Source organism: Equus asinus, chromosome 8, assembly GCF_041296235.1.
Source record: "Equus asinus isolate D_3611 breed Donkey chromosome 8, EquAss-T2T_v2, whole genome shotgun sequence".
NCBI lineage: Eukaryota > Metazoa > Chordata > Mammalia > Perissodactyla > Equidae > Equus > Equus asinus.
The window spans coordinates 75536431-75553800 of NC_091797.1; the positions used below are offsets into that span (position 1 = coordinate 75536431).

At 38.1% G+C, this 17370-nt stretch overlaps 1 protein-coding gene across 6 annotated transcripts in view; it reads left to right on the top strand.

Annotated features, from left to right (window-relative positions):
- SBNO1 (strawberry notch homolog 1) overlaps positions 1–17370 on the top strand; it is a 53010-nt gene that overhangs the window by 20637 nt on the left and 15003 nt on the right. For all 6 annotated transcript variants that reach the window (XM_044776006.2, XM_044776007.2, XM_044776009.2 and 3 more), the window contains 18 exons: positions 342–475; positions 645–735; positions 2225–2386; positions 3270–3405; positions 3485–3590; positions 3726–3879; positions 4320–4502; positions 5043–5140; positions 6675–6826; positions 9164–9361; positions 10254–10421; positions 10510–10685; positions 11151–11282; positions 12834–12969; positions 13652–13764; positions 13854–13925; positions 14379–14478; positions 16720–16794. In XM_044776006.2, the coding sequence (XP_044631941.1) occupies positions 342–475; positions 645–735; positions 2225–2386; positions 3270–3405; positions 3485–3590; positions 3726–3879; positions 4320–4502; positions 5043–5140; positions 6675–6826; positions 9164–9361; positions 10254–10421; positions 10510–10685; positions 11151–11282; positions 12834–12969; positions 13652–13764; positions 13854–13925; positions 14379–14478; positions 16720–16794 (2386 nt within the window). The remainder of the gene's footprint in view (positions 1–341; positions 476–644; positions 736–2224; positions 2387–3269; positions 3406–3484; positions 3591–3725; positions 3880–4319; positions 4503–5042; positions 5141–6674; positions 6827–9163; positions 9362–10253; positions 10422–10509; positions 10686–11150; positions 11283–12833; positions 12970–13651; positions 13765–13853; positions 13926–14378; positions 14479–16719; positions 16795–17370) is intronic.

Here is a 17370-nt window from a genome sequence, read left to right on the forward strand (position 1 = left end):
TTGAAAGGATTTCTGTCATACTCCATTTTTGTAAAATAAGTAATGGCCAAATAGCCAACCATTCCCCATATTTATATCTGATGTAAAAGTTTGTATTTGAATTGTGCAAGTGTTGAAAGGGGTATGGAAGAGTGCTCACCAGTTTGTTAACTTTACCTGACGCATGTGAGGGTAGCAGGAAAGAGTATATAGTAACGTGAGGAAAGTATCCACACTAAGCCAAACTGTGCGCCATTTATATAAAAACAGAGCACGTCTGCATGTTCCCGAACCGGTGGATGAAAGACTGATCACCAGAATATCAAAAGTAATAGATTAATTACCAGCTTTTTCCTTTTCAGCAACATGAAACATTCCTACCTAATGGAGATCGTGCTGGCTTCTTAATAGGTGATGGTGCCGGTGTAGGAAAAGGAAGAACGATAGCAGGGATCATCTATGAAAATTATTTGTTGAGTAGAAAAAGAGCATTGTGGTAAGTGCTAAAGACTGACCGGGAGCTTTCACTTGCGGATAGTTCCTTCAGCTTGTGGGGATGGGTTTTAAATAATAGGTGTCAAGGCCTGGTTTTATTTTTTCCTGAAAACTGCTAGAATAATGGAATTTATGTTTAATTTGTATGTTTTTCTTTTTTCGTGTGGCAGGTTCAGTGTTTCAAATGATTTGAAGTATGATGCTGAAAGAGATTTGAGGGATATTGGAGCAAAAAACATTTTGGTCCATTCATTAAATAAGGTATGAAAGTTTTGTATTCAGTTGCTTGTTCCATAAATAGTGACTCATCTGTGAGATGAGACTGATAGTAGTTTTTACCTTGTAGGTTGTTATGAGGATTAAATGAGTTATTTCACAGAAAGCCTAGTGAGTGCTAGCCAGTGTTGTTGGTGTGTGGATTACTGCATGTCAGATACTAAGCCAGGTAGGGTTATGTAGTGGCACACAAGATGGGCATTGTCTCTGTTGTTAGGGAGTTTATTCTCTCTGTCTTCAGTGTTATTTTTGTCTTTGTTTTTGAAGTAACTTGATGTGGGCGGAGCTCATGTAACTATGAGTATGAGGGCGCAGTGTCATAAAGCTTTATGGACAGGCAGTGTGCCCATTGCAGTGTAGAGAGAATCGTGGTTTGGAGTCTGGTTTAGATATTTGTATGTCCAGTGGACTTGCATGCCGGATCCTGTGTAAATGTTAAAACAGTTCTGTCAAGTGGAAGGAAATGTGTCTCAGTGTCTAAAGCACACTTTAATGTGATGACAATCTTATTGTTCATTTGGGAAACCTTTATTGTTGCACCATTGTTGGAGTTAGAGGGTTCCTGCAAGAGCCTCCATCCTAGCCCTTTGAAAATAAGTAAACATAAATCTCCTTTCCACGTGAGTCCCAAGTGGGTTCAGTTTTGCCGTGCTCATCAGGGCTTTTTTGGGTGGGTGCGACGGAGTGGATTGGTAGGTGAAGTACTGTGTCTTGAATGACTAGTAACAGTTCAAAACTAATAACTGGAATTGTGTACCAGAACTACATCTAGAAATATTTTTGATTTCTGATTGAAAAGAAGACCACATTATTAATCATAATTCTCCTTTTTTTTTTTTTTTTTGAGGAAGATTAGCCCTGAGCTAACTACTGCCAATCCTCCTCTTTTTGCTGAGGAAGACTGGCCCTGAGCTAACATCCGTGCCCATCTTCCTCTACTTTTTTATATGTGGGACGCGTACCACAGCATGGTTCGCTAAGTGGTGCCATGTCCGCACCCGGGATCCAAACTGGCGAACCCCAGGCCGCCAAAGCGGAACGTGCGCACTTAACTGCTGCGCCGCCGGCGTGGCCCGAACTATTAATCATAATTCTTGTGTGTCTCTCAGAACTTAATTACAGTGCTTTGCATATAGTAAGTGCACAATAAATATTTGTAGAGTGATTGTTGTGTGTTTTTTTTTGTATGAGAGTTTAGTTTATAATCCTTTTTTGATGATAGCTTTTTTGAGACTTTGATGAAAGCTGGATCCTTGTACCCTAAAGTTGTATTTATACATAAGCATGGGTGTGTGCACTTGTGTGTGTGTGTATGGGTACACATATGTATGAGAAATTGTGTGCATGATTTTAGGAGGTCCTTTGACTTCCCTCGAGCCCATCTTGGACCCATCCGTTTCTTGCCTAGAAGTTTGGGTAGGATAACTATTTGAGAGAAAAGTGTATTTATTAACTTCTTCTCTTTTATTTTTAGTTTAAATATGGAAAAATTTCTTCCAAGCATAATGGGAGCGTGAAAAAGGGTGTTATTTTTGCTACATATTCTTCCCTCATTGGTGAAAGTCAGTCTGGCGGTAAATATAAAACTAGGTTAAAACAGCTTCTACATTGGTGCGGTGATGACTTTGATGGAGTGGTATCCTTTGCAACAAATGTTTTTGTATTTTTTAATGACAAAAGTTAATGTAAGGATAAACATTTGGAAGACAGGAATCCTGAGATTAAATAAACAAATTGCTGCAATGAGTGCTTTAGTGATTACATGGAGTCCAAGGGGGTCAGAAAGTTGCTCTATTTGTAGCTGTTACATAGGAGGCCAATATTTAAGTTCCTGGTTTAGGAAAATGTTAATAAGTATGAGAAATGCTGAACACTGTATTCCCGTCTTGAGGATTCACATTGCATATTTTCATAGTAAAATACCTGAGAAGACTGAGGGGAAGAAACCTGTTAGCTTAGTGTTCGCCAAACTTACTTGCTCATAGCGTGCCTTTTACTGTCTTGCGTGAGAAACACTAGTTTTTAAAGTGCTGATTAAGTGGGTTAGCAATCATTTTTCTTCTTACAAAATTTGCCAAAATTATCTGTGTGGTGGACATTTCTTGCCACAGTGGATCTCCTTTCCTTTATTCTAATTAAGAATTAAATATCCAATTAAAATAAATACCAAATTCAGTGGATGCCTCTGAGGCTAGAGAGGGAAGGCAGAAAAATCAAGGAGAGGCACATAGAGGGCTGCATTTATGTTTCTAATCTTTAAGAAAAAGAAAATCTGAAGTAAATATAGCACAATGTTAAGGTTTGACAAAGCCGAATGATAGGTATGTGGGTGTTATTAAAAAAAAAAAAGTTAATGCCTAGGGGCTTATCATCAATAGCATCCCTCCCTATAATTAATAATCTTGACTTTTATCTACCACCCGAGAAATCTTGAGTGTTTCCCAAGGCTCCAGGGAAATAAAAGTTAACTCTTGACACTTGCTACTAATGTGATATGTTCCTTAATTCATTCCTTATAGATAGTGTTTGATGAATGTCATAAAGCAAAAAACCTATGTCCTGTTGGTTCTTCAAAGCCAACCAAGACAGGCTTAGCAGTTTTAGAGCTTCAGAACAAATTGCCAAAAGCCAGAGTTGTTTATGCTAGTGCCACTGGTGAGTAGTTAGTTATTTAAAGGGTATATGCGTGGGTTATTTTTTCAGCTATAATATGTTTTATTTTGGGGTTTTTCAGGTGCTTCTGAACCACGAAACATGGCCTATATGAACCGTCTTGGAATATGGGGCGAGGGAACTCCATTTAGAGAATTCAGTGATTTTATTCAAGCAGTAGAGCGGAGGTAATGCAATTTACAGTGTACACTATTTGTTCTCAGTAGCAGTCTAAAGGATGTGTTATTGCTAAAACCTCTTCCACGTATGTTAAAGCCTTACTATATTTAATGATAGTTACTGTGTGTTTTAATTTTATTCAGAGGTGTTGGTGCCATGGAAATAGTTGCTATGGATATGAAGCTTAGAGGAATGTACATTGCTCGACAGCTGAGCTTTACTGGAGTGACCTTCAAAATTGAGGAAGTTCTTCTTTCTCAGAGCTATGTTAAAATGTATAACAAAGCAGTCAAACTGGTGAGAATTTTTTTCTTAGTTCCTTGTGTTTTTAATGTATCTGATAATGTTTCCATTAGTTTTGTCCAGTGTTAGTCTGTCAGCCCCCAGGAGTGTATTTCTGCTATAAAAGAATAGATAAATCACCAGGTCCTTGTTTTCCAAGCTTTCTCTTTGTTAAAGTAACTTATACAAAATAGCCATTTATTTCAGTTTCATAGTTTTTGAAATCACAGTGTACCTATTTCCAAACATGATTGTATTAGTTAATAAGTTTTGAGACAACTCTGTGTGAGCATCCTGAAAAACATTTGTTTAGAGAATCCCAAGTTACTGAAGATGCTTTATTAAATTAATGTTAAATGGTCTTGCACTTAGCATTATTTTGATTGAATTTAGACTTTCAAAAATAATTAACACTCAAAGATGAAATATCTAAAATGTTAATTGTGCTTCTTCAGTGGGTCATTGCCCGAGAGCGTTTTCAGCAAGCTGCCGATCTGATCGATGCTGAACAAAGAATGAAGAAATCCATGTGGGGTCAGTTCTGGTCTGCTCACCAGAGATTTTTCAAATACTTGTGCATAGCATCCAAAGTAAAAAGGGTTGTGCAGCTAGCTCGTGAAGAAATCAAGAATGGAAAAGTAAGTTGGAGAACACATTAAGAGATTCATTCTTTGGTTAATGTTTTTTAGTTTTTTCAGTGTTGAGGTTTTCTCCTTGTAAAACCTATTCTTTCTAAAGGATAGTTATAAAAGTATTAATGTAATAAGACTTTAAAAAACACATTTTTAAAAATAATAAAAGCAATGCTTGTTTATAAAGAATTTAGATGGCTCAAAAAAGTATAAAGATAGAAATGTCCCTATAGTCCGTAGATGTAATCACTGATAACCTGTGGGTATTGTATTGCCTTAAGGTTTTTTCTTTTTGGTGAATATATATGTACTTAAAGCACAAAGAACTGGGGCAAGGGCTTCCGTTGTGTCCACTGCTGTAATCCTATTTCATAGCTAAGCTTTTTACACATAGCGTGTCTCAAATATACATAGAATAAATAAGCACAGATGTACAATAATGGGGCGTTCTTGTTTGAAATCTTTTTTTGTTACTAAACATTTAAAATGTTAAGAAAGCACATGCATATTTTTATTTATAATTAATATGTTTTCTTTTTTCTCCAGTGTGTTGTAATTGGTCTGCAGTCTACGGGAGAAGCTAGAACATTAGAAGCCTTGGAAGAGGGCGGAGGAGAATTGAATGATTTTGTTTCAACTGCCAAGTAATGTTTTTGGTTTTGAGTTTTTACTTAGATTGGTTTAAGTGTTGGCATTTCCTTGAGGCAAAATTTTTGATTTACCATATCATTTTTTGAACTTTTTTTGATCTTAGTTTTTGCAATTCGGGGTAGCCATAACAGTATATTTATTGGAAAATAATACCAAAGAAATGCTGAAATGTTAAGCATTTTGGCAGTATTATGCCCAGTATTTGGAGTAATGGAAAGGCTTGATTTTTGTTTGTTATGTATATCTTGGAAATCTGTGACAGCTTGGTTTAGTTTCAGTTTTGGTTTCAGCTTTGTATATTTGAAATTACCATTATCCAGAGGAGCAGTAACTTTAGTTTGCCCCAGTTTAGTATGCGCTGATAGAAAAATTGCAAATAGTTATGAGATATTCAAAAAGAGTTTAGAAAAATGTTTTGGAGGGGCCCAGCCTGGTGATGCATTGGTTAAGTTCACATGTTCTGCTTCGGTGGCCCAGGGTTCACTGGTTTGAATTGCAGGTGCAGACCTATGCACCACTTATCAAGCCATGCTGTGGCAAGCGTCTCACATATAAAATAGAGGAAAATGGGCACGGATGTTAGCTCAGGGCTAGTCTTCCTCAAAAAGAAAAAAGGTTTTAGGGGGCTAGCCTGGTAGCATAGCAGTTAAATTTGCATGTTCTGCTTTGGCGGCCCAGGGTTCACTGGTTTGGATCCTGGGCACAGACCTACGCACTGTTTATCAAGCCATGGTGTAGCAGGCGTCCCACATATAAAATAGAGGAAGATGGGCACAGATTTTAGCTCAGGGCCAATCTTCCACAGCAAAAACAGGAGAATTAGTGGCAGATGTTAGCTCAGGGCTAATCTTTCTCATAAGAAAAGTGTTTTAGCCATTGTTTTTTGTTTGTTCCCCTAACTTATCAATTCTAGCTCTGGTAGTAAAATTTGCAAAATAACCTTTGCCACTATACTATCTCTTGCCTTAGGGGATAGATTCAAGTGGCTCCTCTTAACATGGATATAATTAAAAACTGCTTTTAAAAGCAAAACATGAACCTGCTAATCTGTATTTTTCTGTACTTGTGTGCCTAGTACTGCTCTGTCTAAAATGATAGCCACTAGTCACATGAGGCTGTTGAGCAGTTGAAATGGCTGGGCCAAAGTGAGATGTGCTGTAAATATAAAATACACACCAGGTTTCAAAGATTTAGGTAAAAATAATGTAAAACATCTCATTGATTACATGTTGCAGTGATACATTGAGTTAAAATGTATTAAAATTGGTTTCACCACTTTCTTTTTTTTTTTTTTTACTTTTTAGCTACTAGAAAATGTAAGAATTACATATTTGGCTTAGCTTGCATTATATTTCACGTGGATAGCCTTGGCCTAGAATATTAAAATTCATTTAAGCTGGATTATCAATTTTTTGTAAGAGCGAACAAAGTATTTAATTTTTGACAAATATATTCAGTAAGACTTTATATGTAATTATTTTGCAAACTGAGCCACTAATTGTCACTTTTTCTCTCTCCTGCAAACAGAGGAGTGTTGCAGTCACTCATTGAAAAACACTTCCCTGCTCCAGACAGGAAGAAACTTTATAGTTTACTAGGAATCGATTTGACAGCTCCAAGTAACAACAGTTCACCAAGAGATAGTCCTTGTAAAGAAAATAAAATAAAGAAGCGGAAAGGTGGGTGCTTTTCTTTAAATGGTATGGAAAGTAGTATAAATTTTAGCATTTTGAAGCAACTGTATTTTGGGAATGAACTGCCTCCGTTGAATTGGCAAGCGGTTGCATATTTTCACTGTCATGTAGTTTTCAATGTACAAGTAACCCCGTGTTTTAAGTTAGGGCTTGGACAATTTGAGTGGTGTTAGGCACGGCACTAAGCACTGACCATGTGTGATCTTGTTTTATCCAGAAGGGATCCATATGAAAACAGATCTTATTTTTTCCAAGGAAACTAAGGCACAGAAAGATTAAGAGGTTAAGGAATTTCCCCAGGTTCGCATAGGTAGTGAGCAATATGTGGGAACCCAAATCCAGGCCTTTCTGTTATGGAAGCTGCATTTATATGCAGTCACACGTTGCTTACCGATGGGATAGGTTCTGAGAAAGGCCTCTTCAGATGATTTTGTCATTGTGTGAGCTTCAGGGAGTGCACTTAGACAAACCGAGATGGTACAGCCTACTACACACCTAGGCTCTATGGTCCTAATCTTATGGAGCCACTGTCCTGTATTCATTCCATCATTGACTGAAACATCGTTACGTGGTGTGTGACATATGGGTGTTTTTAATAATCTTTAAAGAGACTTCTGTTAGTTTATTATTTAATTATTAGGAATACACTCACCATATTTGTTAAATGTTTTATAATCAAACTTGGGTTTGTGTTTAAGTGCTTATTACTAAGCTTGACTTTGAGATGTTAACTTCTCAGGCTATCTTTCTCTCAAATGGTGATAATAAGTTACATTATGAAAACTGTGATGCTTTGTGTTCTAAACACAGTGCCAGACACTTTAACCTTGTTTCATCTGTTCAGAGAAGTATACTTTTTTACATTTTTAGTATGCCTGAAAGTAGGTTGGTTATTATAGTGTAATTGTCCATATTTTTTATTTTAGTGGCATAAAAAGTAGTGCTGTGTGTTAGAATGAGTGACATCTTAGAATGGTCAGATGGTCACATTTCCCTTTCCTGAATTATGTTCTCACCATCTCAATATATGAACCTTTTAATGTTCTTAATTTTGATTGGTTTGTTCCAGGTATCTTCTGACTTTTCAGTAAAATAATTCAAATCAGCACCCTGTTTGACTTTTTTTTTGTAAATGGAAAGGAAGCCATAGTGGGGAGAGAAGTGAGCAGCACACATAAGAAGAATTTTTTTTTTTAAGATTTTATTTTTCCTTTTTCTCCCCAAAGCCCCCCAGTACATAGTAGTGTATGTTTTAGTTGTGGGTCCTTCTAGTTGTGGTACGTGGGATGCCGCCTCAGCATGGCCTGATGAGTGGTGCCATGTCTGCGCCCAGGATTGGAACTGGTGAAACCCTGGGCTGAGGAAGCGGAGTGCACAAACTTAACCACTCGGCCACAGGGCCAGCCCCTGTTTGACTTTTAAAAATGAAGTGTTTTGTTTTTTCTTTTTTTTGAGGAAGATTAGCCCTGAGCTAACATCTGCTGCCAATCCTCCTCTTTTTGCTGAGGAAGACTGGCCCTGAGCTAATATCCGTGCCCATATTTCTTCTGTTTTATTTGTGGGATGCTTGCCGCAGCATGGCTTGCCAAGCGGTGCCATTTCCGCACCTGGGATCCAGACCTGCGAACCCCGAGCTGCCGAAGCAGAACATGTGCACTTAACTGCTGCACCATTGGGCGGCCCCTAAAAATGAAGTTTCATGGATTTTTTTTTTTTAAGTATTCTGTAAACCTATAATTATTAGGCCTCTTCTCTCAACCAGATACACAATTAAATTGTGACAGTGCCAGAGGTTCTGTTTTATCTCTGTTGTCCTAATTTATTTTGAAACTTGTACACTTGAAGGCAGTCTTGAGTTTGTGCTTACATATGTCATTTCTTGTTAAAAATAATTGAACATAGGGGCGGCCCCCGTGGCCGAGTGGTTAGGTTCACACTCTCTGCTTCAGCAGCCCAGGGTTTCGCTGGTTCCAATCCTGGGCACGGACATGGCACCACTCACCAAGCCATGCTGAGGCGGCATCCCACATGCCACAACTAGAAGGACCCACAACTAAAAATATGCAACTAGGTACCAGGGGGCTTTGGGGAGAAAAAGGAAAAAATAGAATCTTTTTAAAAAAAAAAATTGAACATAGCCTGATTTCTTATCAGAGTCCAAAAGGTTACCACTTGTTTGTCAATTTATTTGTTCTTATATACCTACATAAATGCTTTTCTTCTCCAGCTCACATTTGAATTAAGTCATGAACTAAATATAACTTTCTGGATCTTTAGAACAGTGTATTTGGGCTGACTCTCTTGTTTGGGATTTGATGATAGGTGAAGAAATAACTCGAGAAGCCAAAAAAGCACGAAAATTAGGTGGCCTTACCGGTAGCAGTTCTGATGATAGTGGAAGTGAATCTGATGCCTCTGATAATGAAGAAAGTGACTACGAGAGCTCTAAAAACATGAGTTCTGGAGATGACGATGATTTCAACCCATTTAGAGATGAGTCTAGTGAGGATGATGAAGATGGTAAGTTCATCAATATGTTAAGTGTAAACTAAACGATAGTTATTTCTGTATATTTAAAATGGGATATTGGGGGCCTGCCCCAGGGCCGAGTGGTTAAGTTCATATGCTCCGCTTTGGGGACACGGGGTTTTGCTGGTTCGGATCCTGGCCATGGACATGGCACCACTTGTCATGCCATGCTGAGGCGGTGTCCCACATAGCACGACCAGAAAGACCTGCAATTAGAATATACAACTATGTACTAGGGGGCTTTGAGGAGAAGAAGAAAAAAAAAAAAAGATTGGCACCTGAACTGACACCTACTGCCAATCTTTTTTTTTTTTTTTTTTTTTAAATATTTATTTTTTCCTTTTTCTCCCCAAAGCCCCCCGGTACATAGTTGTGTATTCTTCGTTGTGGGTTCTTCTAGTTGTGGCATGTGGGACGCTGCCTCAGCGTGGTCTGATGAGCAGTGCCATGTCCGCGCCCAGGATTCGAACCAAGGAAACACTGGGCCGCCTGCAGCGGAGCGCGCGAACTTAACCGCTCGGCCACGGGGCCAGCCCCCACCTACTGCCAATCTTAAAAAATAAAATGGAATGTTGTATTGAAGCCTGTTTTTCTGTGCAGTACAAATCATGACACAGATTTCGGATCTTTGCTTGATGTAGAGCTCCAAGTATCGTCTTCTGAAGGTTTAGCTCACTTATGTAAGATGACCTCAATTTGGTGTGCAGTTGTTTTTAATCTCAAACCATGGAGTTGTACCTCATGGTGTATGGATGTACTCCTGGGCTACTGGAGTTGGTGGTGCTTTACAGGTTCTCAGCCAACAACGCAGCAGAATTCAAGGGTTATTTCCCTTGAAGATTCTGTACCCATATTAACAAATGAATTCACACTTATCTTTCAGATCCTTGGTTAATCAGAAAAGACCACAAGAAAAACAAAGATAAAAAAAAAAAGAAAAGTATAGATCCAGATTCTATTCAAAGTGCCTTATTAGCATCAGGTCTTGGATCAAAACGACCTAGTTTTTCGTCTACACCAGTTATTTCACCTGCTCCTAACAGTGTACCAGGTATCTGTGTGGAATCTTTGTGAAACGTGCTTTTAAACAAAACAGATATTTAAACTGTACTAATTTTTAACAAATGTGCTTTATCTAGCTAACAGTAACACCAACAGTAACAGTAGCCTTATAACAAGTCAGGATGCCGTGGAAAGGGCACAGCAGATGAAGAAAGATCTTCTTGATAAACTAGAAAAATTAGCTGAAGACCTTCCTCCTAATACCCTGGATGAACTTATTGATGAACTTGGTGGCCCTGAGAATGTAGCTGAGGTAAATATGACTTGATTACGGTTGTGTCTTAGTAATTTTTTTGCCACTTTTAAACCCTGTAGTATGAGTGATGTTTTGGGTATTATCTCATAATAATTGAATTTCCTCTCTTAGATTTAGAACCCTTGTTTTTCTCTAGTTGTTGTCCTAGAGCCAGTGAATTCCTGGCCCTAGTGTTTGAGTTTTTACCCCAAGACACTGATCTCTGTTACTGCACCTGTCACGCAGCATTTGTGGTCATTTCCCCGTGTCTGCTTTCTCCCCTGGAATTTGAACTTTTCAAAACCAGGGACTATGTTGCAATGTTCTCTCTCTCACAGTGCCTGGTGCAGCACAGACTGCTATACATGTTGGCTTCATCATCCCCTTGCATCTCCCACCAAGTTTCACTAATAAAGGAGGTCCTGAACCTGAAGCACCGTAGTCAGATACCTTAGTTGTAAGTGACACTGTTTGGCTTTCCAGATGACTGGCCGCAAGGGGAGGGTTGTAAGCAATGATGATGGAAGCATATCTTATGAGTCAAGATCTGAACTTGATGTCCCTGTGGAAATACTAAATATCACGGAAAAACAAAGATTTATGGATGGCGATAAGGTATGTTTTTCTGGGATGCTTTTCAATGAAAAGAATAATGCCCATACATTTGATTAATCTTTAGAAGGTTTTTTCCTTTTCATATAAATCATGTCTGTTGAGTGGTGTTATTCTGTGTTTTTAGTAATTGCACATCAGTGAACATTGTACATGTTTTCATTATTTTCTCAGAAATTGAATGTAATAGGTGTTTATACTTTGCACAGAATGTGGCTCTTGATAGCTTTGAAGGCTTTTGAAATTGTTAATCAGAATATTTAAAAAATACTGTGTTCTCTCTGGTTATCTTAGTGGCACCTTGTTTAATGCTGCTGCTCTCTGTTGGCAGTGTGATTTTGAGTCTAGGAATATATGTAAGCATGCCCGGATTAACTAGTACCCTTTGATTTTTCTGTTTCTTTTATTGCTCTGCCGTGTTATGTTAGGATGATTGAGTCTGAATGACTTGTCGATTGAACTTGCATGTCTGACCACTGTAGAGATCTGGGTTGCCTCCAGAGACTCTTTTTATAGGCTCCGATTGTTAAGTAAACTTCATCAATTTTAATGTTCTCAGATCAGTTCTTCCTCCATCTAGGTGGAATTGCTATAAGCATTTGCTGATGAGATTGCTAAAAAATAGGAGCACCACTTCAACCTCGTTCCTTCGTCTAAAAGGGGTAGAATAAAATCTTATCTGTTTACCTACATTTTGCTTTATGGTTCACTGAATTTTCCTGCCTCTGCAACTGGAAAATAGATGATAGTTAACACTATCAAAGTGGTCTTTTAAATACATTTAAAAACTCATGTTACATGTTTTAAAGATTGTAGAGTTAGAGGTATTATCTTGTAGGTTATTTTATGTACTTGTTTTGTGAATTTAGACTCTTGAAGACTGAGCCTTTTCTGTCTCCTTTCTTCAATACGTGGGCCTCCATTTCCTAGTTAGCGCCACATTCCAAAACAGCTGTTTCAGATTCAGTCATTGCTTCTCTGCATTTCAGCCAGCATAGAAGAAAAAAAGAGGAGAATGGTGTGTCCCCAACTTTTAAGGACATTTCCGGGGCCGGCCTGGTTGCACAGTGGTTAGGTTTGCACGTTCTGTTTCGGTGGCCCGAGGTTCGCTGGTTTGGATCCCCAGTGCAGACATGGCACCGCTTGGCAAAGCATGCTGTGGTAGGCATCCCACATGTAAAGTGGAGGAAAATGGGCACAGATGCAGGCCAGTCTTCCTCAGCAAAAAGAGGAGGATCGACAGCGGATGTTAGCTCACGGCTAATCTTTCTCAAAATAAGTAAATAAATAAAAATAAGGACATTTTCTGGACGTTATTCATATCATCTACAACCTAGTGGCTGGAGGGTGCCTGCTCTTAGCTGCAAGGGAGACTAGGAAATGTCTTGATTCTGGACAGCCGTATATCTAGCTAAAATTGAGGGTTTTATAATTTAGGGAAGAAGAGGAGAGTGGTGGACCACCAGTAGTCTACTTAAGGACTTTATTTAGGGCACTTCCCAGCTTGTCTTAGTGCAAAGGTAATCTTTTTCTTTTCTGTTTTGTTTGATACAGAATATTGCTATCATCTCAGAAGCTGCCAGCTCTGGTATTTCGTTACAAGCAGATCGGAGAGCTAAAAATCAAAGGCGAAGAGTACACATGACTTTGGAATTACCCTGGAGTGCTGATAGAGCAATTCAGCAATTTGGTAAGCCTCCACTGAATTTCACGTAATAGATAAGCTAGGAATCATTGGGGAAATGTGTGCATTTTATTTATTTAATATCAGACATCTTAAAACTTGACACATATGTAGGTTTTGGAGATGTTTGTGTGTTGCATATACCTTAAAGTATAGACCGCATCACGAATTCATTTCCTCCCTGTTTTAGAGGGTGTGAAACATCTGTGGTAGGATTTCATGGGATTTCTGGCAACATATCCAGAACAGGGCTCCTCAGGCAACTTTTCATTTCTCATTGGCCTTTGTAAGAGCACATCGCTCCTCCCCTTCCTTCCATTTTCACATCCCTGTGATCTGGTCATTTAGAAAACAGCTGTTTGGGGGAAAATCCAGAAGAGCTGTGCATCAGCAACATTGTGGTTAACCAAAGTTGGGGTGGTGATAATATGTTTATCATTTAACAATTTTATAGCCATTTCCGTCCCCTTGTAAGGGGGAGTATTGTTCTAAATATGGGTCTTGTTTAATTCAGTGTTTTTGATTTTGAACCTTTTGGCAAGTTATGATAATTGTTACAATCTTTAATTTTTCGTCTTCTTTAAAGGTTTCTAGATACCAGCTTAGTGTTAAGTGCCAGGAATAGATCTCAGAATACTCTGTATCTAGTGAACACAATCAGTAACTTTTTTTTTAAATGTTGTTATAGGACGAACTCATAGATCTAACCAAGTTACTGCTCCCGAATATGTCTTTCTGATTTCCGAATTGGCAGGAGAGCAAAGATTTGCATCTATTGTTGCTAAAAGACTTGAAAGTTTGGTAAGTTTTTGAGTTGGGTAGATATGTGTAAAAGATTGTGTATGTTACCTGTCTTCTGTGTCTTGATTGGCAATTTCATGTTTTGATAGGGGGCACTTACACATGGTGACAGAAGAGCAACAGAATCCAGAGATCTGAGCAGGTTTAACTTTGATAATAAGGTACATTTCAGCTTTCAGTATCTGAAAACTTGTGGTAGTACATGGTGTCTATAGTGAACAAAAAGGGAAAATGGTTACTGTTTGAAACTGCTTCCTCCTATGGTTTTCTGTAAAATCATGTCTTCCTGTAAGACACACGATTTCACATATCAATTAAAGGTTTGGTGATCAACTCTGCAATATAATTATCTTTTCATTCCTATTGGAAAATAGGACTATGATAAATACTTGTGGATGAATGAGTGTGAGTTCCCAGAAGTAAAGCAAGTTATTTATTGAATGTCTGCTGTGTGCAAAGATGTGAACTAGGCACTAGGCAGTGTAAAATACATATGAAGATAATTGAGTCTTGCTGTTTCTGAATCTTTGGTATAATAATAGTTCTTAGACTATTCAGTTGGTCATGTGATTAGAGAGTATCCAATGCTGAAACTGGTTAAATTTTTTTTGCAGTATGGAAGAAATGCTTTAGAAATTGTCATGAAATCCATTGTAAACCTAGATTCACCTATGGTGTCACCACCTCCAGACTATCCTGGAGAATTCTTTAAAGGTAATTTTTAAAATAATCATAATAAAGGAAAATGAGTACTGATAAGGAGATACTAAAACCTATTCTAACACTTGTGCTGTTTTTAGTTTTCTTTTGACATAAATTTTATAAAATTTAGAAATTGAAGGTTACTTATAATAAGCAGTGGATTTATTAAATTTCAATGAAGATTTATTGCATTTCGGTAAATTCAAATGAAATGCTTTTGTTCTTGACATAATTATTGCATGCTGTTCACTAGAGGAAAGTAGTTTTATTAGCTTAATTTAAAATCGCTATGCTAAATAAGTAGCTTTTAAAATTTAATTTTAAAGTTAAAGTACCTAGGTAAATAATCTGTGGTAGAGGTAGTTGGTAGAGGGTGCAGATAAAACATAACTGACCGTGTATTAGCAGTTGTTAAACCTGGGTGATGGGTAGATGTGTGTGGTTCATAGAATATTATCTTTACATTTGTATGTGTTTAGAAATTTCCATCTTAAAAAAAAGTTCTAGGTAGTGCTATAGAAATTCTTAGACCTATTTTGTAAATATGTAGAATAGATTTTACCCATAAATGTAGGTAGTCTAGATGATTTTAGTAGTTCAGGAAACTATGGAAATATTTTGGAAAATAAATAAATATAAGATATTTGAAACATCATTGTAGAGTGAGCGTTTTTCACTAGAAAGTCCTTTCCAGTTGAACCAGTGTTAACAGTACATATTGACATACCTGACAGGGGTGCTTATAATCACTGATGGCATTTAACAAAACAAAAAAGCGTAAAGCCTTGGCCCTATTCTTTCTCTCTCTCTCTCCTCCCCTCTTTCTCTTTTTTTTGGTTGTTGGAGTGTTAAAAACAACCCCTCAATTTATTTCTAATTTTTTTCTAGTTACATGTTACTTATTCATTATAAGTAATGAAAATAATCTAAAAGTGTATCATGGGGGCCGGCCCGGTCACGCAGTAGTTAAGTGCGCACGTTGCACTTTGGCGACCTGGGGTTCGCCAGTTCAGATCCCGGGTGCGGACATGGCACTGCTTGGCAAGCCATGATGTGGCAGGCGTCCCGCATATAAAGTGGAGGAAGATGGGCACGGATGTTAGCTTAGGGCCAGTCTTCCTCAGCAAAAAGATGAGGATTGGCGGCAGATGTTAGCTCAGGGCTGATGTTCCTCAAAAAATTAATTAATTAATTAATTAAAAGTGTGTCATGAAGAGTCATTACTCTGCCCTTAACCCCCACCTTCCACTCTCACCCACCAAGGTCACAGATGTTGACAATCTGAAGGGGGCAGCCTTCCACATCTTCTCTCCATGTTTGTCTAAACGCATAGCTTTTGTTTTAAATGTTATTAATATTGCTTGCAACGTGCTTTTTCAGTTCATAACAGATATCCCTTATAATTCAGTAGCTATAGCACTAACGTTTTTTAACAGATGCATAATATTCTACAGCTGGCGTATACAATGGTATCTTCACTTATTTCCTTAATGATACTCAGGTGGTGTTCATATTTTTTGCCATCACAGTGCTGAAATTATACAGGTAATTTCCCTCCATAGGATGGGTTCCTAAAAGGAGAAATTTTTGTAGTAGAGATGTTTGACTACACAGGTGTCACCTGCAGAATCTGAACAACTTTGAGCATGTAGCAGAATACTAGCTGATTAAACAAGTGTGTAAATAGGATATAATCATGCTTCCTATTGACCCTTTTCTCTTACGCCCTTATTCTGTAAGTCTGAGTTGGAGCCTGGACACCAGTATTTTTTAACAGCTCCATAAACTGCCCTCTTGGTCATACACTTCAGAACATGTTGATGTTATACATGTTGCTTATCTTTTGCATCACCTTGTCAATACTGACAGGTAACGTTTGGGCAGGAAGCATGATTATATCCTTACTTATAGAATTATTTAATCAGCTAGTATTCTGCTGTGTGTTCACAGTTGTGTAGATTCTGTGGGTGACAGCTACATAGCCGAAGGTCTTCACAACCAGAGATTGCTGTTTGTAAGATAAGATATTTTAATGAAATAAGAAAATGTGTGATGAGGTTTGAATGCTGTAGGATTTTGAGTGCCTAGAGACCTTTGAGGCCTGTGGGCTCCATTTAGTTCAGCTTATAGGAACCATGGAACATACATAGGCTGTGTCTTAATGCTAGAACTTGATCTAGTGTGATTAGTTAGGTGACAGCTCATTGAGTCATTTGGGCTATAAGGTTTTTTTGCAAATTTATTTTCTTACAGATGTTCGACAAGGACTGATAGGAGTTGGCCTGATAAATGTAGAAGATCGCTCGGGAATCCTTACTTTAGATAAAGGTAATAGTATTAATTTTGTATATGCAGATAACTGTTGCTGTATCATTAAAGCCTGTTTGTTGTTTATGCTTTCGTCAGCTTGAAGGGGAAGCTTCCAATCCGTAGTTCTCCATCCCTCATTACCGAGCACTCACAGAGCACTCCGGGTGGGTGGTTTTTGCTACAGTGGTTGTTCAGGAGAGATTAATCCTCTATTCTGTCCGTGTGTGTAGCAGCAGTTCTTGATGCACATTGCATATGGGATCAACTATCAAGCTCTTAAAAAATACTGAAAACAGGAGCTCAGGCATTGGTAATTTTCCAGAGCTCCAAGGAATTCTAATTGTGCAGCCAAAGTTGAGCTTCCCTGACTTATAATTTTATGGGTTAAGAGAATTTTGGCAAACAGACATTCTCATGTGCTACATTGTGCTCATACTTTAAGTAAAGTTGAAGATGCGGAAATTCAATTCAGCAAACATCTTTTGAGCATGTATTATAGTCATGCTAGTTGCTGGAGGTAGAAATGGTCAGATTATAGCTATGTTCTGGGTACAGTGCAGAAGTTGTGAGGGAAGACTTGAGAGGAGAAAATGA